Source organism: Opisthocomus hoazin, chromosome 17, assembly GCF_030867145.1.
Source record: "Opisthocomus hoazin isolate bOpiHoa1 chromosome 17, bOpiHoa1.hap1, whole genome shotgun sequence".
Taxonomy (NCBI): domain Eukaryota; kingdom Metazoa; phylum Chordata; class Aves; order Opisthocomiformes; family Opisthocomidae; genus Opisthocomus; species Opisthocomus hoazin.
This window is the reverse complement of record NC_134430.1, coordinates 3557848-3583607: the sequence shown is the minus strand read 5'-3', so window position 1 is coordinate 3583607 and position 25760 is coordinate 3557848. Positions and strand designations below refer to the sequence as shown.

At 49.5% G+C, this 25760-nt stretch overlaps 1 protein-coding gene across 1 annotated transcript; it reads right to left on the bottom strand.

Annotated features, from left to right (window-relative positions):
- Positions 1-2298: 2298 nt before the first annotated feature.
- On the bottom strand, positions 2299-19816 carry GRHL3 (grainyhead like transcription factor 3). Its single transcript, XM_009931072.2, has 15 exons — positions 19736-19816; positions 18971-19032; positions 17052-17388; positions 16674-16753; positions 14641-14794; positions 13752-13863; positions 12920-13014; positions 11074-11232; positions 10394-10472; positions 9872-10005; positions 8957-8991; positions 8138-8226; positions 7909-7994; positions 6698-6762; positions 2299-2413 (listed from the first exon to the last, which is right to left on the bottom strand). The coding sequence occupies exons 1-15, from the start codon at positions 19799-19801 to the stop codon at positions 2299-2301; spliced, it is 1668 nt and encodes a 555-aa protein (XP_009929374.2). The 5' UTR covers positions 19802-19816.
- Between the last annotated feature and the right edge of the window lie 5944 nt (positions 19817-25760).

The window sequence follows — 25760 nt, the reverse complement described above, 5'->3', positions numbered from 1 at the left end:
CAGACGGGCAGCGCTGTGTTTACACTGGCAGGAGATTAGCCCCCAAATCAGGCTTTTAGAGCAACCAATTGAGGGATGAGACGGCACCAAGAGCCCAAAATACCGTATGCACAAAAACCCTCACAGTTACCCGCAGCCCCCCCAAACCTGCACCACATGGCAGAGCAAACAGGGGCTCCCCAAGGCCCAGACCCCCACAGCTCCCTGGGGAGGGCACTGTCCCCGTGCAGGAACCTGCAGCGAGCTGTCAGGGTACTCCCAGCCCCATCCATCTGCCGTTCGCTCCGGTTCCTTGCACTCAGGTCTCTGCGACGGTGGGGAGGACACGGTGCTTCCCCCAGCCCACCGACCCCCCGGGCTCTGCTCCCTCTCCCACAGGTGGTGGGGAAGCCTCTGCTCTTACCTGAGTGGCCGGGACAAGCCCTGGGATGGCAGCGCTGGCAGCGTGCCCCGCGCGTGGAGTCCTCTGCAGAGCAATCCCTGAGCAGAGCCGAGCCCCGGCGCGGTGAGGGGAGCTGTAGGATTCCCAGCCATCGGTGCTCGGCTTTGGGGGATTCCTGGGGCGCCTGCTTTTAACTGGAGCTGAAATTCTGCTAACTAATTCAGAACTAACACTGAATTGGAGAAATCCTGCTGAAGGAGTTTGTGATGTGAAGATGAAGGAGTGCAGAGTGCTGGGAGAGATCTTCAAAGGTCGATAAACCTTCAAACTTCTCTGAGCCTCATCTTAGAGGCCCTTCTCATCATGGTAATAACACTTAAGTAATCCAAAATTCAGCAGCCTGATGCATTTCAACATTTCAAAACCCCCTTCCCAGCAGGAGCAGAGCTGCTCGCTCTTCCCCAGCCATTGGACTCAGGTGCATCTCACTTTGCCATGGGCAGGAAGAGCCGGGGATGAAGAAGGGGCAGGAGGAAAATCCCTGGTTTTCACTGGTCAGAACATTAATGACAACATGCAGAGCTCCCCTTGGTATTTTTTTACCTAAATGGGGAGCAGCTGCAGACAGTTTTAGCACAGGGGGCAGGGGGTGAAGGATTGGTGCTCGGTTTAAGCAGCCCGTGCAGCACCTGTGGCAGAAGGTACCCAGCCAGGATCACCGCCTCCGGGACAGGACAGAGGCTGAGCTGCTCCTCCCACGAGCAGAAGTAAACCAGGGCATTTCTTTTTGACCTTTGTAAAATTTCACCAAATCCACGTCACGTAATCCCTCTGTCCAAGGGATGTGCCTCGAACCGCTCGGCAACCTCCACCAGAGCCGGGAGGGAGAGCCCAGCGAGGAGCCCAGGTGCGGGGCTGCGTGTGCAGGGGGAAGCGGCAGCGGCAGGCGTGAGCGGATCGGCAGCGCTTGCTGTCCCTCAGCCTCTCACGGCCAGACAGGTCAGCGGGACAAACGCCTCGTGCTGTTACACAGCGTGCGGTGCAAAACCAACCTCGAGTCCTTTCTGTGCCTCTGAGGTCACCTCCCTGCCCGGGCTCCTGCCTGGCCCTGCCCAGCCTCCCGAGCTGGGGGAAAACAGCTCACTTTCCGTCTTCGAACCTTTATTTCTACGGAACATCCGAAACAACAAAACCAACAACACAGTTACAAAAGGAGTTCACGGAGAAATGTGAAGCAGCCTGTGTTTGAAATGCTCTGTGTCACCGTACTGAGTCAAATATAAAACAATGCATATTTATACATATATAAAATATAAAAGGAACAATACATCAGAAATGTATAAACAAGGGCTATGGAGGCCTTCGTGGTATTTACACCCAGAGATGCGGCAGGGTGGGGGGCGTGGGAGCGGGCAGTGTCCGTGCAACACTGAGTTTTCAATGCATCTGTGAAAGTCTCTGCGGGCAGAGAGCAGCTCAGAGCTGGGCTCAGCCCTGCTGGAAATGGTCTGAAGGTTCTGCATGACTGGTGGGCTGGGAGGAAGCCAAAGCCTAAGGCTGGATCAGTCACGGGCCAAGGCAAACAGCGAGCGGAGGCAGTCCCCTGCCTCTGCCCGGGCTCCGACAGCCACGGCAGTGTAGCTGTGAAACAGGAGGTCAGGCCCATCGCCAGAAGGGAATAAAATAAAATAAAATAAAATTAAAAATAATAATAATAAACTCAACAGAGAGAAGTTCCATGTTCACATCGGTAACAGATCTTCCAAGCAGTCTCCGGCCGGGCGCCGTGAGGCCGAGGCCCTCCCCAGAGGCAGCGTATTCAAGTCAAGGCAACACGGTGGGGCACCAGGCTGAGTTCTGGTGGGTCGAACTTGCCGGTTTTGAGAGAAGTCCCAGTAAGCGCTGCCTGCGGCTCTTTATAGCTCCTTGAGAATGATCTGGAACTTGTCCTCTGCTTCCACCATGTCCAGGAGAAAGGCCATGTGGTTGCTGTAGTGCTGGATGATGTTGTTGTCCATGTTGACCAGGATCCTACGGGACAGGGAGAACGGCTGGGTCAGAGCAGCACACCAAGGTCTGCGGAGCAGCTCCGCCGGGAGGGCTGGACATTACTGCACGCTCAGCATCCCCGGTCACAAACTGGGAGCAACATCACTGACAGAGCCTCGTAGCACGGGGGTGGCCCTCTCCGAAATGTCCACACAAAATTCCCACTAAAAATCGCCTTTACTGCCCCATCGCTGATCAGCATCGCGGTATCGCAGCCGCGCTCCTCACTGCCTACCAGCCGGGCGGGTTGGCCGGCCACGGCCCTGGGCAGGCACAAGAAGGCACTGCAGCATCCACCTCACCCAGTATGAGGGGCTCAGCCACAATTAATTAATTAAAGCCATAACAGAACACAAAAAAACATCCTGCAGAGCTTTTCGCAATTCTACCCTTGACATGCCTAGGCCCAGTGTTTGCTACACAGGCAAATTAATCTGGATTACGGCAGGGTGTGAATTTAGAGCAGAATTGCTCACTCCTCGCTTCTTCCCCCGGTGCGTTTAGGGGTGCGTTATCCTGAGCCAGCTGAGACTACTATGGGAGCAGATGGAAGTGGTTTGGAGTAGGACGCCCTTCTCCTCTCCAGAGCAGCCTCCCGTGCAGGTGAGCCCTGAGCACGGCCCCGGAGCCCTCTCTGCGGGGAGCAGACGCGGGCGGGCTGAGCCCACGCAGCCCGCGGGGCCAGCCGTCAGCGAACTCCTCCCCGCACCCAAGGGCGCATCTCCAGCCCTGCTGCAAACACCCAGCGTCCCTGACCCGAATCAGTCGCAGGCAGACACGGGGAGAAGGAAACAATTCAGCAGCCGATGTAAACCCGAGCCTGCGGTTCTGTGCCAGGCAAGAGCCCCTCACGACTGCAGTGGAAGTAACGGGGCAGCTTTGCATCACCCCGCTGTGTTCCCATAAATCAGATGTGAAATTTGTAACTGTTTGCAGGAAACAAAGAGAACAAATTATCTTTCTTTGCAGAAAGCACATCCCCTCCAGGTTTCTGCTGGGGTCATTAATGGGGCAATAGCATTAATTGTGCAATTGCACAAGCCAAGATTAAAAACAAGAGCAAGAAAAGGCTGAGCATCTAACAAATCTAACAGTTTGACAAGCACAAACACGGGGCGCAGCGTCCCTCCGGGGAATGCCTGGGAAGTCAGCTGCAGCGGCTGGCCCCTGCCCGTTTGATCACAGCGCGTACGGGCAGGCTCGTCACAGCCCTGGTGCAGCGCGCCCGGATTTCAGGGGTGCAGCTCTGAGCTCTGTCCTCATGTCCAGTCTGCTCTGGGGTCAGCTGTGTCCCAGGGCTCAGCACTGCGCTGCCTTTCACGCTGTACCAACAGGGTGTTAGCTCTGTCACGGCACGGTCAGGGAAGGGCGTCCCACCCCACGCTGGGTCTGACACCGGCCAGGGGTCTTCCCGGTGAATCACGAGCTTCCCGGCGGCCTCTCCCCTCCCGGCCCCGGAGAGGAGTGGGGCTGGGGCTGCCTGGGGGCAAGGGGCCCAGGTCCCCAGGCCCTGGATCCCTGGGAGCTGCCTCCGACAGCAGCCCCCCGAGACACAGCGTGGGTTCCCAGGGGTGGGTTGTCACAAAAAGCCTTGCAGCAGAGCTGCTCCGATTATCTCTGGCTATCGGAGTGCTGGAAGCCAGAGAAGTCACCTGCGCCTCTTGCTACCATGCTTCCATCCGATTTCTCAACCACAAAAGATTCAAGGGAGTGTTGATTAGGAATCTGAGCCCTGTATTGTTTTTCTAGACCAAACCTCACCAAGATACGAAATTACTTATTATTGCTCTTGAGTCACCCTGAGACTAAGTTCAGCTGAATGAGCTCATCATGCAGAGGGCCCATGGCTGATGGTAGGTCCTCACCTGCCGTAAAGCCAGGTAGTACCACTGAGCTTCACTGGTTTACACCAGATGAAGATCTGACCCCCACGCTGTAATTACCAAGAGACGATTGTTTAGGGTGGAGCAACAGGATAAAATTATTCAAAGGAAAATTAAATCTGGGGGAGCAGGAAACAGTGCCTGACCATCTAGGAGACTGGAGAAAATCTTGCATGTCCCCCACGCTTCAGCAATAACCTATGGCATCAGTGACGTCCAGCTGTCATTAAACAAGGTGTCAAAATGATTTTTTTTAATGTAATTTCCAGGTGTTGCCTTTTCTTTTCATTAGGTATCTCTTTGCTCCTCCATTTTGGGGAAGAGATGGGAAGGACCTCTGTTTGTTTCCCCTCCCAATCATTATTAAACAACATTCACTACTTCTCAGATCACGTAATGAACAAAGGCAAAGCAAAACAGAGTACCAGTAGCCTCTCCCCTGAAGCAGAGCCATTTCCTGGTCCACCTGCAAGCTCCTCAGTGCTTGGATCTCTCTGGCTGCACAGATGCTCATAGTCAGCTGGTTCAGAAAACTCCAGCCCAAGGTGGGGTTGCCCGAGCGGAGTCGTTGTCTGATGACCCGTGATGGCCACATCAAAAGCCACCACCGCGGCTGACACAGCTGAGTGTTGGCTCAGTCCTGAAGCTGCAATAACAAACTGACCACCCCTGTTCTTCGCAGTTGTTCTTCGAGATCAGACTTGAGGCACTCTCTGACTGAAGGCGTATGGGACAACCCGTCTCTGCTGAGGCCGCCAGGATTGGTCTTTTTCTTTGGGGAGAAAATTTCCATTTCTGGGGCTAGGGGGTGAGCAGCATCTGGCAGCACTGAGGGCCCTGAGTTCAGGAACCGGAGCCTCCTGACAAATTCGGGTGTCTCACTATGGCCCATCCATCATCTTAAGATTAGGACAATATCTAAAACCCCTCCTAAATGGGGAAAGGTTGCTCCGTTGCGGATTTAGAGGTGAGGGGGTTGTAAGAGCTTTCCAGTTCAGTGACACCAGACCACAGCATGGAAGAGACACCCCTGCCTCTCCCCCTCCTATCCTGCAGCTGCCTCCAAGCCTTGTTTCAGCTCTGCTCCTGTTGAAGCAAACAGGCTAAGTCCCATAGGGATCAAGTTATGGTGACACCAGATGAGTGGGAACATCTCATCCAAGGAGCTTTAGGACTTTCTGATCTCGCTGTCACCAGAAAGCAAATGCAGAAGCAGAGCTTTGGACTAACCCTCAGCTTCCCAAGGCCTCTATTCCCTCATTTTGTTACGCAGAGGACCTCTCTGGGGGGCTGTGCTAGTGAGAAGAGCAGAGCTGCGTAACGTGGGACCTGTCATCAGCTTTGCTTTTCTGCCTGTCTTTCCCCATGCTCAAACTCTGGACCAGGGCCAGCAACAACAATGAGTTCATCTCCCAGGCAGTCACTACTGCTTGCAAAGCCTGATTCTATCTCGCTCGCTCTGCAAGAAGGCCTCTGGATTTAGCTTTATGAAAATAAGCTTGGGAGTTTATGAGTCTCTCCCTTTCCGTCAGCTGAAGGGAGAACTTGCTGCCAGAGATGGCCCAGAGGGAGTTCTTACTCCCGAAAACATTTCTGGAATGTTCTACCTCAAGACCACTGCCCTCCACGGAAGACTCAGCGGCTGGTCCTCAGCTCATGCAATCTGGCACCGTTCCCCCTCAGCCACGGAGGAGACCCACATGGATTGGTCATTAATAAACACCACGTTGAAATCCCTTGAGAAGCCGTTTCACATTTACTGCAAACCTCACCTGTCCCCCTCGTAGCGCTACGCCTGTCTCCAGCAGCGCCTGACAAGAGTTTCACCCTGCGTTTCGGTACTGGGGCTGCACAGGAGCCACCAGTGCCCGGGAGGGTCTGATCCATCACCTCCCACAGTGAGTGAAGAGTTTCCTGTTGACCTCCCTGGTCGGGGCGTGGGATGGCAAAGCTGGGATCTCCCATCCTCTCCACGCTCTTATTTAGCTGGTGCAGTCTCTTTCTGAGCCAGGGGCATTTAGGCACTCGTTTGGAGAAGCAAACATTTATACCTCACTGATGGCAGTAAGATAAGTTCTCCATAACCTCAGGCTTTTAGACCGAGACACAAAGGATCACCCATTAAACTGCCCAAACAATTCCTCCTTCATCGAACTTCCTTTCCTTGGGAAACTTTACACTCCAAACAAATATAATACAAACAAGCATTATCCCAAATCTTTAAAGCCCAGAAAGATCCGAGTTTTATATGCTCCAAATAGCACAGACTCACATGGCTTTACTTTTATTATGTTGTTAAAAAGCTATTTCAGCCTATGGCAGGGTACCAAAGAGAATGGGGTTTTAGAGGTAGGGTATAAAAGCAGATGAGAGATTAGCTTACCCTCTTTTGCATTTTTTGTAGACTTTATAAATGCTTTCTTCAGGAAGCCCATATTTTTCTGAAATCTGTGAGAGAAAACATGGCAATTCTTTGTACTTGTAAAATGAAATTCCCATGATAAAAATCAAAGATACCACTCAGCCAGGGGTATTCAGCACCAAAGGATTCCCCCTCCCTTTTACTCAAGAAAAAAGGGCCGAAACGATGACCTGAACAGGACAATCTGAACACATCTGTGTCTTGCAGCGGGCGGACAGGCAGGCTGCAGCTTGGCCTCGATTCTCTTTCTGACAGCTACTGCCAGGCCAGGAACCCTGGGGAGTAATCTTCGCTTTCTTTCTCTCATTCCCTGGCCTGTTTGGGGGTGATGCTTCAACCCGCTGGGCATAGAGAGCACTGAGCTCTTCCTTTGCTGATGCATCCAAAGGAGAGAGAGACTATAGGCAGCGTCTGACTGTGTCTGCTGTGGATGCCTCCGACTGCAGCTTTTGCTTAGGCTTGGGCTGATCTGCAAAGCTTTCTGGCTGACCTCTCCTGGGCAAAGTGCAGTTACAGCCTTAGGATGGCAGGGGAGTTTTGTAGCTTTTTCACGAGGTTTTTGCCTCTTTGTGGGGAGGGATGGGGGAGGGAGAAGATGGCAAAGAATCCTCTGTGCTGACATTTTTCAAACTCTCTATTTTTAAAAGTTTGTAAAAACAACAGAGCTTAAAGTGCAGCCATAAAGCCACCCCAAATCTGGGAGGTTTATTGTTTGTTTCCTTCCCAGCAATCTCCAAAGAGAGGCAGGTTATCAGAGATGCTGCTGATAATCATCACAGAAATATGTCTGTGTGCTCCTCAAACACAACACAGGGAATTCCAGCATGAGGCCAGCATTGGCTTCAGATTGCACATCTGCAGCCTTGAGAATGGAAAGGGTGGTTTACAATGGAAAATATGAATGTGCTGTCACAAGGGGAGTCTTACATTATGATCTGAACAAAACCTCGTGCCATGAGGTGTGTTCTTCCCCACTGCAGCACTAACAACACACAGCCCATGCCAGCAGCTGTGGGCAGAATTCACCTGCTACTCACAATTTCCATTTCCATTCTCAAGAGAAAGCAGACATGAGATATGAGCAGTCTTGTCTCCAGCTTCCTACATACCAAGTACCGTTGCCCTTTTATCTGCAGTTTGTTCACATGGCACCGTTTTTCTGTAACACTTACAGCTGTTCTGAGGCCCTGGAGGTCCGGTGTCTTCAACATGAGAGCATCAAACACTTCCTCTGACTCCCTCCGCACATACAACAAGACTGAAAAAGACAAAGCACAGCACTGCATCAGGGCTCCTCACAGCACGTTCGCAGAGCGGTGTGGCCTCGTGTAATCCAAGATCCCAGCTTGCTTAAATCAATGAGACACTACATTCAAGAAGAGTTCCCATCCCAGGGGTTACCTCTCTGAGGATCTTCTTCCTTGGTTTGCTTTGGAGGTATCGGGTCAAACTCATCCGTGAACGAGGCCCCGCTCCGCTTTAAGGGCAGCCTGAGCAAAAGGAACACAATACTCTCAAGAGGACAGAACAACAGCAGCGAACAAAACAATTCCAGCAATTGAACTTTTGATTGAACAGCCAATTTCTCTAACAAACATCCAGCAATTACATATCGGTTTTGTAATTAGGGCAGCAGAATGTCTGCCAGAGCTGCACCTTGCCGCCTAATGCATACAGCGAGATCAGTGAGTGCAGGCAGAGGTTTTGGTATCACATCATAAACAAAAGCCTTTTGCACCTTCATGTCCTTGTTTCTCTACTGATATCACTAGACAGCGGATCAAGCCCAGGCTAAGTACTGGTTCTCCCCACTCTAGACAGATTACAGGTGTGATTTCTACTTCATTCCAGTTTATTTTACAGCAGTATCTGCTGCGGGTTACTGGAACCCTTCAGTGATAGTTTTGTGATTTTTTTTTCCCCTCTTTCAAACACTGTCCCACTAAGAACTGCAGGACAGTCATGGACCAGACTCACGTTGGACTGGCTCACTGATAGGGAAAGAAAGGTATCTGTGTCTGTGTTTCTGCCTCCCATGAGTCCACTCTAGGCCAAGGCTTAACACGTTGACGCTCAAGGGCATCGGGGACACACTGTGCTGTGTTATTTTGCACCTGTAGGTATACGCTGCCAATGGATATCAAACAGCCATGTTTGATGGCTGAACCCAAAGAAACAGAGCAGCTGATGGATGGGAAACACTAACTGCTCCATCCTTACCTGTTTGCAGAGTTGGGAACAGCGGGGGGGAGCACCTTGAAATGGAAAGGAAACAATGATCTTTTAGTTTGCACAGTATCGCTGTGTGCCAGTGAAGCTGGGGGGGAGGGCAACACGGGCACATTTTACATGATTTCCCTCCTCCCAGTCCATCATTTTTCCTACACAATTAAACCCAAATATCTGTGTGTGTTTCTTAGATTAAATGAAACCTGATATAAAGAACCTATCTAGGTTCTCCTCCTCTGCCTAGAAGAGACTTGAACATATATCTAGCTAGACCCAAAAGCAGGTCGAATCTCATAACCTGCTTGGGATCAAGGACCACGTTTCTCAGTGAGTTCTTTGGCTGTAAACCAGATTCTTGTAGTCCCTGATTTTGATGCTGACATATCAGCACAGCAGCCGCTGCAGTAGGATCCTACAGTATTGTCACAGATGGCTTTTTCCCCCTTTTCAACAAACCGAGACAGCTGTTTCTTGAGGGAATACTGACAAGCTCTGAAGGCGCTGGGTCTAGGTTTCCTCAGGCTCAAGGGGACAGGGAAGGGCAGAGGACAAGCGAGAGATGTCCCACACACACAGAGACTGGTACGGTCGCATTTTTCTATAGTTTACTTTCTGCTGCTATTTTTCCTACCGCTGCAGTCCTCTGTGGAAGCTGCAGATGATACCTGCAAACCACAGGAATACCTGGCTGGAAGGAACCTGGAAAGGCTATCTCGCCCATCACTGTTGCATGACTATCCAGGCCACTCCCGACAGCTACGTCTTCAAGTTCACCACATTTCCACAGAAGAATTGTGGTTTGTTTTTTTTACATAATACAAATCATGTCTGGGGAACTGATCAGTTTGGAAATGAGGGGGGTGACAGATGAGGGCAACAGGTTGGTTGTTTTTTGCAGGGACTTACCGTGCCACACCTCTGCAGGTTGGAAAAATGGACGTTGGGGATAAACAGGACTGGCTGGGTTTCGAGGTCAGTCTCTGGCCTCAGGAACGTGATTTCATTCCCTCTGAAGCCAGAGAGCAAACAGCCTTTCAGACCTACAGATGGAAAGTCCAGTTCATCTCAGTTCAGGTGGCAGTTTAAGAGGTAACTACACGCGGAGAGGGGAAAGCTCCTGCCCAAGGCCTCCCAACAGAAATATCAGAAAAAAGATGGGAGCCCACAGAACCAGGTCTTCAAGGCTTGCCCAGTGCTGTCTCCCCTAGGGAAGGCTCCCTGCCAAGACCCCAGGCCAATTCAGAAAGCTTGGTCAGTATTAATAAAGGGCTTTGAGACCAGGCAAGGACCTGACTGACAGGCTGTTTCTGAACGGTGCTGATTTCGTCAGGCCTGGAAACACCCAGGGCCAGATCTTGTGGAAGTTAACGGACAAGCCTACATGGATTTCAACACGCTTCGGATCAGGTAACAAACACCAGCACTGACCATTGTTATTGGAGTCCAGGCATTTTCCTTTCCTTCTGAACTGTTTCCTTTCATCATCCCGCATTTTCCTCTCTGCTCCCTGTGGGGAAAATAAGGCAAAAATTAGGACATTGACAGTTCTAACACTGGCAAGAGAGAGTTTACTGGACATCTCTGGGCAGTAAGCCCATTAAGGTAAAGGCAGCCGTTATTCAAAAATGCTTATCTCCGAGACCTTCTGCAGGTCATCCTGAACTTTCTGATACTTACAAATTAAAAAACAAAACCAAAATTTGCTTTTAAAAATGAAAAATGCAGATAAAAATAGCCATGAGAATTTTTTTCATGAGAAGATATTTGAGGCTGGGGAAGAACCTCTAAGAAGATGCTCATCTCTCCTGCTTAAGTTTTGACAAGTCTAAAAACTTGTCAAAAATAGAGTTTATGATGAGGCACAATCCCCTGTAGGTCTGATATGGGGAAAACTTTCTAATGACTCTGTTCTACAAGGGCCTCAGCAGTGCAGGTGCATCCCCACTGTCCTGTCTCACTCACCTGCGGGGGGCTAACCACCTCTATTCCTCAGCCCCGACTTCTAGGCTGTTCTAGACTCTCACAACCTTTCTGTTTTTAGTCCTGGAGTCACTGGCCACTAGTTTAAAATTCTTCTTGGACAACCTGGTGGAAAAGCAGTGTTCTACCTTATCGCAGAATATCTTGATCTGGCAGACGGCACGGTGCACCAGCTGGCTGGTTCCATTGCCGTAGTCGTAGGTGTCTATCTGGAGGTTGAGCGGGACACCTTTCACTCCTTTCTGGGAGGAGAAGTCAGTGCTCAGGCAATTCACCCCAATAAATACCTGCAAATGGGAACAGAGATTGATACAGCTTGTTGGTGCCAAAAACATTATTCTCAAACAGCAGCAGGTAGGAACAAAAGCTGCTCTGGAGACATCCTTCAAACCCTCCCAGCATCAGCCAAGTGTGAGCTGTTGGTTTCCCACCGGAGTGCAACCACCAGTCCTTCCTAGCCATGGTCTCCCCGAACACCTATTGCAGCTCTCCATCTCCACATTAACACTGTGGCTATCCACTCCATGAGCTCAGGCAAGCGTCAGACCAGATGCAAAGTCTGCCTGGGGATGTTCGTGCTGATATTTTGGCTCTTTCGTTTGAACAAGGGACGCTCGCTGGAACAGCAATGCCTTGGAGGCAGGGAGGAGGGCTAGACTACAGCTTCAGGAGTTACAAATCATTGCTGCTAGTTAAATGAATATTCATCACACAGTGGTCTCCTTTATCCTACTACTCCTCCTTTAGGATGTTGTTACCTCCAGTGGGAACTTCTGAAGAAAAGCTGAGCACAGACATAACCTGCATTGTATCTCCAAATTACCAACTCATTTGTGTGACCTTGAAATTTCCCCTGGACTCTGGGGACAGAGTTGCAGCTGCTGAAGCTCCCACAGCTCCCTCACCAGGGCTCTGGCTGAGGATATCAGCCCTGAAACCTGATGTCAGATCTACTCAGTACCTATACATAGAAAAGAAAACCACTTCACTGTGGCGTGAAGTTTAATTGGAAGAAGAGAAGTCACAGGTGCTACAGACGACCCAAATACCTGACCCCTCCTGTTGGGCTCCCAGCCTTCGCAGCTCTCTGAAGTCTCACCTTTACCTGCCCCAGGCCAGTACGTGTCCAGAGTTTCTGCTAAGAGTTAAATCCAGTTTTGCTGAGGTGCCCTCCAGGGCTTGCCACATACCTGACATATTTCCATTTCTGACAACTTTGCCTTAAAGACATTTGTTAACCTCTTGGGTTGTAAAAGACCAAGGTCGCCTTTGGGCTAAAAGCAGGGCTTATTGAGATCCCAAAGCAAACCAGAGTTTTCCCAAGCTACCACCTTCAGAGAGATGGGGTATTTATGCTTTTCTTTTTTTCTTAGTTACTTCATCTTTTTTTTATGTTCTCCCCACACTAGATGCAAAGTCTTAATGAGAGAGTCTGAAGAGATGCAGAAGAGACAGCAGAACTAGAAAGATGTTGATAAAAGCTTTACAGATTTTAAGGTCAAAAGGGATCTTGTGACCTACCTGGCTCCCTTCCACATCACACAAGCCACAGAAGGGTGGTCAGTCATTTCTGCATCGAAATGCTGCCTTGAAAGGAAGGTCTTTGTTCCCTAAGCTGTGGTTTATTTAAAAAAGGCTTCACCTACATGTGAGTAGAGGCCTGATCTAGGCTGCCTGCTGCAAAATGCTTTCTTCAGAGTTATCCATCAGCACTAAAAAAACATCTCTGAGCCAGTCTCCGGTGTACCCAGCATGTTTATTAGCTAATGGCAATGCTTAAACACACAGAGAAGCATGGTGTCCTTCCTCACTGTCCTGGCAGACAAACACTACCTGGGGCCACAGGAGTGGAATTGTTTGGGTTTGAAACTCTCCCTGTCTTTCAGCTGAGAAGTGGGGGGAGTGTGCCTGGGCTGTCAGAAAGGAGGCTATGGTTTTGTAGCCCAAAATATTCCTTCCACAAGCAGTTTGTACCTTTGCTTCTTCGTGGATGTTCCACACGAAGGACAGTGCGTTGTAGGCTAGCTCCTCGATGTTCTGTACCGTGTTGAAGTTTTCTTTACAGTCAGCTGAAACAACGGAGAAGCAGTTTATATTCTGGCTGCAAAACTGGTTACATTCCCTAGGCTTTCCACTCCCCAAAAGCCTGCCTCTCACTGGCTCCAAGGCTAACAGAAGCCTTGTAATATACTAGAGGCCATCCTTGATACCACTGGATAAACCTTAGTGTGCATATATAAGGGATAGGCCAGAAATGACTCAAGGATATTGGCTGGTGACGGCTGTTTGAGTAGTGACGTTATGCAAAGTCAATGCAGATTGCTTCTAAATTCAAACAACTGTGTGTCTCGCTCCGAGCCGCAGGGTGCTCAGTGAGGTGCTCAGCTGGATGGACAAAACCTCTGTCTGGCCCAGCATAACACACTGTACAGCCTGCGTGGTGGCAGTGGAGAAGGACCAGCAGCACCAAAGCCTGTTCTAGCTCAGATTCCTGGACTCCAAGAGGCCACGGGTCACATCTGTAAGAGCCAAAATAGTTTTGCAGTTTCTGTCTCTCTGACTGAGGCTTTTCTTTGATGTATCTTGGGCTCCTAGCACATGTGCCTACACTTGGCAAACACCATCTTAAACCCCCAAGAGCTCCTCAGCCAGAAAGGATCTGAAGGCAGCAGATCAACCTGCTCCTCCCCACTTTCCCCCCAGCTAGAATCTGGAGCTTCCACTATGTTACTGTGCATTGGAGTAAAATGGTGCTAGAAGTTATCAACCCCACCCAGCCATCGCAATCAAACAGCCCCACTCGTACCGACGTCAATGACTCTCTGCTTGGCCGTGGGCTGGCGGGAATGCCAGTGCTTCCAGAACTTGAGCTGCTCCGTCGGAATCTTTTCGTTGTCAAAAACAATCATCACAACACTCTGCAACATAGCGAGGATATCCCATATCAGTATACACAGCAGGCTAAAGCTCGGTGATCTCATTGCCCTTTCCATCCAGTGCATCCATGCAATGGCCAAGGGCAGCTCAGTGTCATTGTTAATGTTTTATTGCTGGGGAAACTGAGGCAGACAAGGTAAGGGACTTGAACACAGTCATGCAGGCCGAGACAGAGCCAGGAGCAAACCCGAGATGCCCTGTGTGCCCCCTAATTGCACTGCCCATGAGTTTCCACTGACTCCAAGGCATATAAGGATCCTGTGCTGAGGGAACCTTAGCAAGTATTAGGCTGAAAAGAATTATCTTTTTCTAGACAATCTTAGTTTCAGGAAGCCTGTAAGTCTTGAGACATCCGAAATCTAGCCCCTAAATACCACTCAGGATTAGAGGACCAGGTTTCTCTGCCAGGAACTCACACTCAGCTTAGTCTTGGAGGTGGCACATTCCAGGAGCAAGACGGGGAACCTCTCTCCAGCTCTGACGTCCTCCCACCAAGGGCCTCAGGCAGCCATCAGCTAGGGAGGCCCTTCTACATCCTGACTTTACTGTGAATGGTTTCAACTGCCAGGTAACATGAAGGCTGTTGCTGTGCATCAGAGGATTAGCTTGCTATGAGTGAATCGAACCCATTCACTGCTTTAAGCCAACATGAGCCACAAAGCCATTACACTTCATGTTCAGCTCTGTTCCCAGGCCAGGACAATTGCTGGATGTCTGATTACAGCATGTGTCAGCAAAATTGTCAGCTTGTCTCTTACCTTCACTTTATTTGAGGACAAGTGTAAACATTTGCTGTCTCCAGCTGTCCGCAGCGTGATGGGGTAGAACTGTCCTTTGTTGAGGTAGGCCATGGGAGAGTCCCCGGATTTGATGTGAATAGCTTTGGGTGACCCCAGAGTGTATTCAAAGTCACTTGTATGGAACAAAGAGAGAATGATGAATAAGCACATGCTGCTGTTTCACTCCAAAAGCAAAACAAGGAGACATGCAAGTCTCCATCCTTAGGTTACAGGTTACAGACACTGTACACACAGGAGTCTCTGCCCTGTTCCCCATCTCACACACCCCTACAGCTGTGATCGAGCACCTCCCAGCGCAGCACATACTGATCCTCTCCAGCACCCTGGGGAGCAGCAGTTCTCAGATATCCTCATTTTACCCTTTGGTTTTGGCTTAAAAAAGCCTGTACATTATTGTAACCAGTATTTTTCTGTGGATGGCTACAAAAATATTGCACAATCAAAAGCCTAAACCAAAACAAACAAAAATAGGTACCTGTGATGAGACTTATAAAATGTCCTAAACTCAGATTCCTGTCTCCAAATTCACACCCATAAATGGCTGACCCATGAAAAATATGTCCTAATGGGTCCTGTAAAAACAGGAGGACCTGCAGGACACTGACATCTGCTTCTTTATCCAGGTGCTTACAAGTGGACTTAAAAGCCCAGCTTGTTGAACTCTTGGTCTGGTGGGCAGCAACTTTAGTCTTTACAGAAAAGATCTGCAGTGTTACACAGAGGAAAGAGCCACTGTTGACAAGCAAATTTAAAAGAAGAGCCTGATTTTCAAGAAGCCCTGCTCTTGGGCATTCACCAGCACCTGCGAGCATTCAATCCATGAGGCTATATCTCAAGCTATTTTCTTCTGTAAGGAATCTGTGCAAGCCACCACCTGTACACGAGCCTTCGCACAGACCCTTCAGGTACCCTGGAGTTGAAGATCATCGTATTCCTGTTTAGTCACCAACTCATCCCTTTTTCCTGCTCCACCTCCCCTATGATGCCATCTCTGAAGATAGGTTTGGCAACTCCTCTTATCTAGAGCCAGGAGAGCCAGAGAGCTTTAGTGCACAAATAAACAGCAAACAGAAAGCCTCTCGCTCACGAACACGAGCTGCTGTCTGTGTGAAAATCCCCACGTCTGACAGCTGAGTCACGGAGTCAGGTGGCTCAGGAGGCAAATAAAAAGTGGGAGGTGGAATAATGTTACCTACTCGGAGGTTTGATGCAGTATCTAGAACAAGAAAGCTCTGCCTGAGAGAGGGGTGGAAAGGAGGAAGAAATCTCTCTCATGTTTTCGGAATGAGAAGCAGCGGCACCTTCCAAACTCAAGGCTGACTAACAGTGCTAAACCCAAAGTGAGAATCTAAACCTTAGATTAGGGGGCAGCTGCTTCTCACCCTCATCAGCTGCCACCCTCGTTTTCTCTGTCATTTACCCCATTCCAAGTAGCTTGTGGAAAGATGGTGCAGCCGCCTGGATCTATCTGTAGCACGGGAACCAAGCAGTGCTCCTGGGAAGGGGCTGTAATGCCCATCAAACCCTCGCATGGAAGACCTCAGTGCCACATCTCCCCTTGTGCTGAGTCAACGTGCTGATGAGATGCGACCAGAGCAGCGGAAGCAGTTGGCACTGGATTTACACCAGTTTGGCCAACAGAATACAGGCTGAACCACACATGAACTGGCACAACTCCAGCTAGTAACTTGAATTTAAGATTGGTTTGGTTTTGATTCCTTTTCAGCAAAACATTTGAAACCCTGATCCCTGCTGCCTACTACAAACACTAAAATTCATCACCGCTTTGTGTCTGAAAAGTCATGGAACAGCAACTTGCTCCTAAGACACCGGGGGGACACAACTTGTCTCTGCAAAATCATGAGATCTGTAAGTTTGCAACTGTTACTGTCAAGCCTGGCACTGGGGTGAGGACAGGGAGCCAGTCTTTGCCCAGGAAAGGGACACAGCCAAGTGCACTGGAAACCCAGAGACCATGGATTGGCAGTTACCTCTTAGCACCGTCCGTAGCATAACTCTCGGGGCAAGGTGGCTCTGGCTGGGGTTTGAGGATATCACTGAAGAGTAGTGACTGTAGACAAATGGAAATAAAATAGTCAAAAGTAGAATCTCATTGCTCTGTCCATCCACCTTCTCCCAGACATTACCACAGAGGCCACAGATAAAACATGGACCCTCATTTCAAAGCTTTATCCTACTTCCAAAAACAATATAAAGCCCCCAACAATTCAATCGGAATGGCATCAAGCTTCTAATGCAAAAGCAAAGCTCCCACTGACTCCGGCACGAGCAAACCCCAAACTAGAGACAGCCTCATGCAGTACCCCCTGGGCTGCACGGCCAGCATGTGACCCACTAACGGCTCTGACCTCCTGGGGATCCTCTTTGAAAGTGCTGTCTGGCTGCCACCTCTGCTGTGGTGGGGCTACGGGGATGGTCTCGAAGAGGGAGTTCAATGAGCTGTTGTCGTATACATCCCCTGGAGGGACCATGTAGTTGTCTGGGGTGGCATCCAGCTTGCTAGTGCCTGGTGGAAGCATGGCTGGCTTGTGAGGAGGAGGGACGCCTTCAAGACTCAAGCCGTTCTTCTTCTGTGGCTCACAATATTCTTGGGTCATGGAAACATTTTCAGACAAGAGCTTCATGAGATGGGCTGAGCTATCAAAGGATGCAATCTCTGGGTCGTATTCCATTCCGTGGCAGTGCCTGGTGGAGAAAGGGTCCTGTCTCAAACCAGGGCGGGAGGGTGGACAACCCCAGCAAGCTGTCACAGCAAGAAGCAAGTGCCTTGATGTGCTGCTGGGAAGCAAAGTGCACGGTCTAGCTGCCAGGTGCCCTTGAGTCAGCTGTGTACATCTCCTGCTTGATATAGGAGATCTGACAGGCCCATGGGTGATCTCCACCCACACACACACCCCTCAGTGCAACCAGCAAGAGCCAGAGGTGCTCAGTAGGTAAGAGATGATCACACAGAATCAGAGAATACAGTTTAGACACTGTTTGGGGCTGCAGATCCAGGACCTACATCCATTATTTCTTTATTTAGGCTATTAAACACTCAGAGCAGCAGGGGCAATAAGAAATATAACTGTTATGTGGTCTTTCCATCTTAGGCTTTTTAAGGCTCATTGATACTGTAAGCTGATTTTTTTAAAATGTCTCTTTTTTTTTTAAGGAAAGCTGATTCTTGTACAAACTCACAAACTCCAGGAGCTTAGGAAGCAAAACTCCCAGGAACAGGAGATCACTGAAAACTTGACAGTGCTGCAGTATTGGAAGTGAGGTGTATGGCCCAGACTTCAGAGCAGAAAATACTAAGTATAGGAGCTATCAAGGGATAAAGACATGTGAAAAAATGCACTCCTCTCACACACAGAAACCATCTCTTTGTGCAGCATCCATTCTGCAGCAGTGACTCTGTGACCCTAGCTGAGCTGGGAAAAGATGGCTTATTGCCCCTGTTACCATGCTCAGAAAACAAACCAGCCCCCACACTGGCAACCCACACACCTCTTGGCAGCGTGAGCTACCCCCAAGGGAAGTAAAGCTGAATGAGTAGATCCCACCCACCCTGCTTTGAGTGCTTCACCTTCAGGTATGTGCTGAAGTTTCTGTAATTAATAAAAAACATACCACTGTCCAGAACGCAGTGGCCCTTCAGAGAGGAGAAAACAGCTTAACTCAGCTTACTTACGATGCAGGAATGGAGTAACATTCAACAAGCTTATTCTGTCAAGTAGTTAAAAACAGGCAACCAGAAAAGGTTGCCAAAGTACACAGCATTCAGGAAGGGGAACTGAACTCAGAGTGGCAAATGAGCCCTTAATTTAATAGTTAATTATCTGAAAACCTCAAAGGACAAATGGGAGTCACTGGAAGAGAATCCTGGGAGGCTGGAAGCAAGTGGAACAGAAATCCTTATCAGCCTAGTGAACAGAAGAGGACTTGGTCATTCCCTCCTTGCTGCCAGTGCTTAATCCCTTTCCCCTTTACAGTTGTCACAAAGTAGGAAATAAAGACAAATACTTCAGTTGTTGCCAATCAGTGCAACTCCTCTGAACACAGCTAGACAGATCCTCAGTTGTGTAAATGGGTGTAGCTCAATTTATACCTGCTTGGGATCTGGCCTAAAGAATTTTAATATATGTCTCAGGGTTAATAACCTCCACTGTTGTTGGTAATAACACTGTGCTTTGATGTCTATTTTATGCAAGCTAAGAGACCCATCATGCATGCAAGCAGCTGCAGGAGAATTAGACAGCTATAGAGAGCAAAAAATGAAGCTAACCTCTTTCCTAGTTCATTGCGTCCCATCACACCAGAGGGAAGAATCCTCTTCTCCTTTGGGACCTAGAACAAGGCAGAACAAAGAATATGTTTATTGTTAGATTTTATTAATGGAAAACAGAGGCAAAATTAGCCATGTCTGTGTAGCAAGTGAAGTCTCACAGATAAAACACTGGGTGAATAATAAACACAGGAGGCCTGGGCTCTCTTGCTGCTTCTGCTGTGGATTCCCAAGGTAACCTGAGGCAAGCCACATCATTTTGCTCTGGGAAGGACTTCCAAAAGCACCCAAGTGAATGGGAACATCAGTCCCATTGGTTTCAGTTAGGGCTAAATCATATCCACACTTCTCGAAGCCCCATCCTACAGCAGCGCTGGAAAAATAAAGATCCTAGGGTCTGCAAGGCACCTAGCTATTCCAGCTCCATGTGTCTCAAAGCATTCCTGTTTCTTGTATGAAAACTGTCTGGTAAAAAACCCCACCAGGCTAAGACTCAAGACACCCAGGTTCAGTTTTCCCCCTGTTCTGGGTGGAACCCAGATACCCTCTACAGTATAATGGTGTTTTGTGCCTCAGTTTACCACCCGTGCACAGTGGATAACAGCGGCACTCTATGCCTGGGGGTGTTACAATGTTCATTGCACAAACAGCACGGAGAGCTCAGGAGAGGGGTACTCTCCTAGGGCGGCTCAGCATGTATTTTAACTTCACGCTTCTCCTCTGGGACAAACTCCCCCAAGACATCCAGCCCCGATGGGGACGCACCATGTAGTAGTCATAGAGGAGGCTCAGGGCGGCCACGCTGTCATCATCTCCATTCACCCTCATCATCGCTTTGGTGGCTGCTGTCAGGGGGTTCTCTAGGTAGGTCTTCCAGGCTTCGTCTTCATTGGTATAGGGGAATTTCTGGAAGTTCATGGTGTCATTCTTCATCAGACGCACCGATCTAAAACTGAGCCAGGCAGAGGAAACGGAATGAAGGATACTAATTTTCCACAGCAATTTCCACGCCACCCAGCTGAATGCATGAAGGGCTTCCCAAAGGCCCTGCTGGAATGGAGCAGGGATGCTTTCCTGGTCCTGAACTCCCAGAGTCTCTGGGATTACTGATTCTTCTGCCTGTAGCTACATACAAAATCAGGCCAGAGTCTCTCTGGGGAGGCCGTGCAGGGAGGCAGATGTACCTCTGCTTCCTTCCTCCTGTCCCACGGATGCAAAACACCACATCATCTGCAACTGCTCCTTCCTCAGCAAGCACACGCTACCAGCCAGCCAGCTCACGCACCGTCAAGGTGGGATGTTGGTCAGTAACTTCAATGCAACTTGATCGGGAGACTTTGCAAACTATTTCCTTGAATTTGGAGCGAAAGGCCAGTGCAGCCCACAAATGTAAGTGATCACTCAGTGTTCAGAGAACTTGACCTACCCAGATGAAACCAAACCCTGTCATTTTTCTTCGCTGTAGTTTATGGTTTTTAAATTTAGTTCCAGTCTAACTTAGCTTTTTTCAATCATTTGTATATGATTTTACTTAGAGGGAAACAGAGAGGCAGATCACAACACCCTCCCTTCCACTACAAAATTCCTGACAAAGGTGAGGCTCATGGGACTACGTGAGCTGAGAAGCAACATACCAAAATAATGCCCTGCCTGTCCTCTCTTCTGGCACTTTCTCCAGGTCTCTCCATCTTATGTTAATAAACTGTCAGACACTTAATTACCGAAACATTGGTCATCTTTCCTTTTCCTCCAGCAAATCCTACCAGCAGCCAGCACAGAAGTGCCTCCGCGCATTCCCTGGGTGCTCTGTGCTGCAGGTTCACCCGGCTCAGAGAGGATGAATCAGTGGCCGTACTCCTGTCACGTCCTTCAGCCACGTGTGTATGGTGTCACCACAACAGCTCATGCTGTTCATCATAGAAAACAAGCTTTGTGGACAAAAATTACTTTTTCATCAGAGTGGAAATGTCCAAGAAGGGCAGACTGGTTTTTATTAGCGGAAGAAGTTATAAAGAATGAGAAGGATTTCTTTAAATCTTCAAAGTTGTCAAGAGCAGAACATTTGGCAAGGTGAAGAAAATAGACAGGAATTTTGGTAATGAATTATAAGGAATATGTTGTTTCCATTAAGGTACTCTACGTATGTTTATATTAAGTCCTGGGCTAGACTTTCAAGTGAATAATTCAGAGAGCAATAATTCCTCTTGAAAGGAACACGGCATCTCTGAAACTCCCAGTTATTGCTAATCACGACAGATACTGCCAGCCCCTTCGGTGTGAGCTGCCCACGCTGACAGGGTGAAAAACCTGTGCTCAGCGAATGCTCCTGGGCTGGAGGTAGAAGGGTGCAGAGGTGGACCTTGGAGCGGGTAAAAGATGCTGGTCTGTCCTCCCTGGCAGCTCAACTGAGACAGCTTCGCTCCTGCACATGCACCAATCTCTCACACTGCCATGTCTCCAGCAAGGAATATGCATATAAACCGTGCATGGATAGTTTTGGGAGGCTCCTGGATGAAACTCAAGCTGTCTCCTTGGCTGAGCAGAGTGGCAGCCCTATAACAATACACAGTCCCTCACAGAGCAGCACAAGGGCCATCAAGGGCTGCCTCTGCTGTCCTCGTCACCTTACTATTAAAGAATATGTTGCTTCCACACAGAGTCCCTCCACATACGCGCTGCACAGCAGAGCAGCTAGGAACAGCTCTGCTAATGGCCTGAGGCACCCAGTTCCCACTGGTTTCTACGCTCACAGGGTGGCAGGCACCTGAGCTCAGGGTGGTACAGCGAGCAGCTGCTTCCACGTTACGGTTCTGGCCACCGCCAGCTCCCATCACGCGCTGGTATAACAGAGACGCTGAGTTTGCTCCTCTTCTCCCTCGCACGTCAGGATGATGCACTAACACCAGTTTCACCCCGCACATGAAACTTCACCAGGTGTTTTGGGAGTTTCGTTGTCTTTAGTGTTTCTCACACAGCCCTCCCTCCCCTTCAGTGCGCTGCTGTCTCCAAGGCGAGCAATCGGCATGACTCAGATTTCACTGCTGTCGACTTGGCGATGGGCTGTTCAGTCCTGTCTGGACAGGAATCCTCACCCGTTCTCAATCCGATCTTCTCAAGGAAGAATAGGCAGCAACAGAGCTTGCTGTCAGGGTGAGACTCAGCTCCTATCACTCGTAATCAACACAGATAAACACGCTATGGTAAGATGTAGCAACAAAGCATTCAGGAGCTTAAAAAAAGCACAGATATTACAAGGAAAAATGCTTTGGAGCTTTATTCTCCCTCACCTGAGCCCCCAGCTGAAGCAGTCCTTGTTGTGTGACTCTGTTCCACATCCCTGCCTTGTCACTTTGGTGTTGCACAATCACCATATGCATGAGCAGCTGATGTTTTAGCATTTTATCACCTGGTTTGCACTCAGGAGGCAGAGGGATGTTGGAGGGAGGGGGCTTAAGACCTCAACCACTTGCAGCTGTGTCCAGTTTATGAAGAATACAAGTCTGCAAAGTGCCCTAGCAGCCTGCATCTCATTTTCACCTGTGGCTCCTGGCTACATTGGGCAGCTCTGGCTCTGCTGCTTGCAGACACCACCACCTCATCACTGCCTGCCCCACGCCTCTGCGAGGAGAAACTGTCCCTGCAGCAGAGGTGGCACAATGGAAAACCTGCCCTGCCCTCCGCCTGGCGTACTAAGGCAAAGGTGCTTTCCTAAAGACATTCGCTGTGCCCTGAACTGGAGAGAGCTACAATGTAGGCACGTGTCGCCTTATCATATTCCTGTTAGAAAGCAGCAAACTCCAGCAGAAAGGAGGGATGGAAGATCAGGACAGCAGCATTTTAGGCTACTTCAGCAAGATCCACTGAAGGCTTCAGTCAGGACTCTGTAGTGCTTAGAAACTGCAAAGTCCTTGAAAGTCAGAGGGCCAACAGCACAGAAAACACAGCAGCCCCTTCCATGTGCTGGGAACTGCATTGGTACCACTGAGTTGCGCTGATTGATGCAGCTGAGGACTTGCACAAAGGTGGCATGATGGAGATTGCACGTTTGTTCTGCCTTGTGTCTTTTCCAGAGTCTATAAGATCCCTAGTAGTCACTGAAATATATTTGAGTGGAGCCAGGTGAACAGCCTCGGATAAAACTCTGCAGCGAGGACAGCTCTGCAGATGAGATGTAACACAGACTCCATCCCATCTCACTTTTCCAGAAAGTTCTGCTTTGACCCTGTTCCAGAAGGTCAACAGGGCCAACTGCTATCTGAAGAAAGAGGGTGATTTGAGGAGGTAAGCAGATATGATGACATGTTTAGAGGCACCTTTTTGACATCAGATGCATTTCAGTTCGTGCAGCTACAGGATACCATCATGTCAGTTTGCTTCTACAGCCTGCTTCCAGCTCAGCACTAGCAATCTCTGGGAAGTAGAGATGCAGGAAAGAGACATCCACATCCAGATCCAAACACATGTGAACTTTCCTTTCATCGCTCCCTGTGATGCCCTTTCCATGTGGCTACACCGTGGTTGTCCACTGCAAACTCTCTGCCCTCTGTTTGGCAAAACAAACTTTCCTCTGACAGGCAGTCGCCCTGGTGCAGTGGCTCAGACAAAGCCAGGATCGGTGACTGAAACACAAACACGTGGGGCCAGCGGCCCCCCCTTCTTGTGTGCACAGACTCACCCCCCTGCAGCCTCGGGTCATGTGCAAAGCAGTGCATGATTTGGGGAAGGGAGCAGTCTATTTGTTTCCAAACAGTTGAGAATTTGACACAAGGTGATACCAGCCCCCTTTCCCACTCCATCCCACCCAATCTCTGTTTCCCCTATTTATCTGCCAAGTCTACCATAACAGTGGCCTCCTGATTATGAATAAACACTCAGGGCTGTGCTGAAACAGCAGAATATGCCCAAAGGGTCTAGGTGGGGAGATCAGCCAAGCAGGAAAGATACGCTTGTATTCCTTTTGCCTTTTGTTGCGTTTCAGTGGGTGGTTTTGCCAGCCTTTAAGCTTTGTGTTGCTTGTCTTTGTTCTCTCTCCTATAGCTGATTAGGCCTCCAACCTAAATATTAGCCATGCCAGATGCTGATGGCTACAGAGAAACAACACATTGTCAAAGGAGCAGAGAATCCATGGCAACCAGCAGCATAGAGACCCGAGCCCACAGGACATCAGACGTACCCCAGGCAGTTCACGCAGGTGCTTTCATTAGCTCCGGCTTCATGCACTGCGCTCTCCTCCCCATTGAAATAACCCTGGTGTTCCCCATGAGCCTCTTGCCAGTAATATGGGGAAGGATCAACACTACACTCGAAAGAGCAGGACCGACGAAGAGCAGCATTTACCATGACTGTAGAGATTTTAGCCTGTAAACCAGGCCCCCCTGCCAAGGAAGAACAGCATCCTGCAAAGCGGCTGCTTTACTAAATCCAAACTTCTCAGCTAAATTCTGATTTTACCCTATCTTTACAAGTTTAATAAATAAGGACATCTGAAAACAATGTGACAGCACAGCCACCAGTAAGCATACTGTCACAGGCCCGTCCCCAGTCAGGCAAAAATCCAGACAGTGACAGAAACAGGGAAAAAAAACACAAAAAGAAACATAACAAACACATGGACTGATGATGAAAACATTGTCTAGATGCCAAGTACAATACCGTGTCGATCCATAGGCGTCAAAGGCCTAGGAGACCACTAATCTCATGGACCCCGACCTGCACTGCCTACAGGTTCGAAATATTTTCTCTGGCAGCTGGAAAACAATGTGGCCTCTGTCACTGGATTTCTTCAGGGCCATTTCAGCAGCACGATCGGCCTAAGGGTAATACAGTACGTTAACTTAGCACAACAGCTAGATGTTTTCTAGCCATCCCTCAGCCGTTTCACCCACAAAGACAGTGCACGAGCCTCTCCTTTCCTGGCCACACGTGGCCTGCGTGGCACATGCGTGAGCCAGGCTAACCCCACCGTGCCCAGCCTGAGACCCTGCCCAGATGCACCCAGAGGGGCATCCACCTGCATTCCGTAAGCGCAGAGCAGAAATGTGCTGTGGCTGGGATGGAAAGAAAAGGGGCCATCATGAGCATCTTTGAGAAATGGCTCCTGTTTCCCAAAAGGGTGCTGAGAGTCCTCAGCGTCGATGCAAGCCCAGGAAGGTGGGTTAGCCGTGTGGTGGGCTCTGGCTGTACAGCGGGGAAGGTGCGGTGCGTCCCTGTGGGTGGGATGGAGGAGGGAGGGGATCGGGGCAATGCACACTGTGCTGACACTCAGGGAGACAGAATCCTGCCAAGCTCTTTGAATCCCCCACCCCAGCTCTCCTGCGGACCTGAAACCAGTTGGAACGGTTTGCAGGCTGAATGCAAAGCGGCGTGGAGCCAGACAAACCTTCCAGCGGCAGGCACTACCTGCGTAACACCCAAGGAACTCGCCTGTCTCTTGGCCCTCTTGGGTTACTTACAGCTCTTCAGGACTCACAAACCCAAGACCTGAGCTCAGTATTCTTCCATTTTTACACCAGCCTAACTCCTCACTTTTGAAGATATTTATTATCACAGGAGGAAAAACTGAGGCATGGGGACTGACACTAAAATTACTTCTCCAAGGCTGCTCAGTGAAGATGAGAGAACAGAACCAGACCTGAACCTCTGTGCTAAACCTCGCCAGCACTGGACTGGTTCCTGCCTTTCTAGCCTGAAGGGCTCCCTGAGCCGATGCAGTGTGGAGTGATGTTTGGGGGACACCAGCTGGTATTGTGTTTTACCTGATAACATCACCCTCCAGGTATCCACCCACACA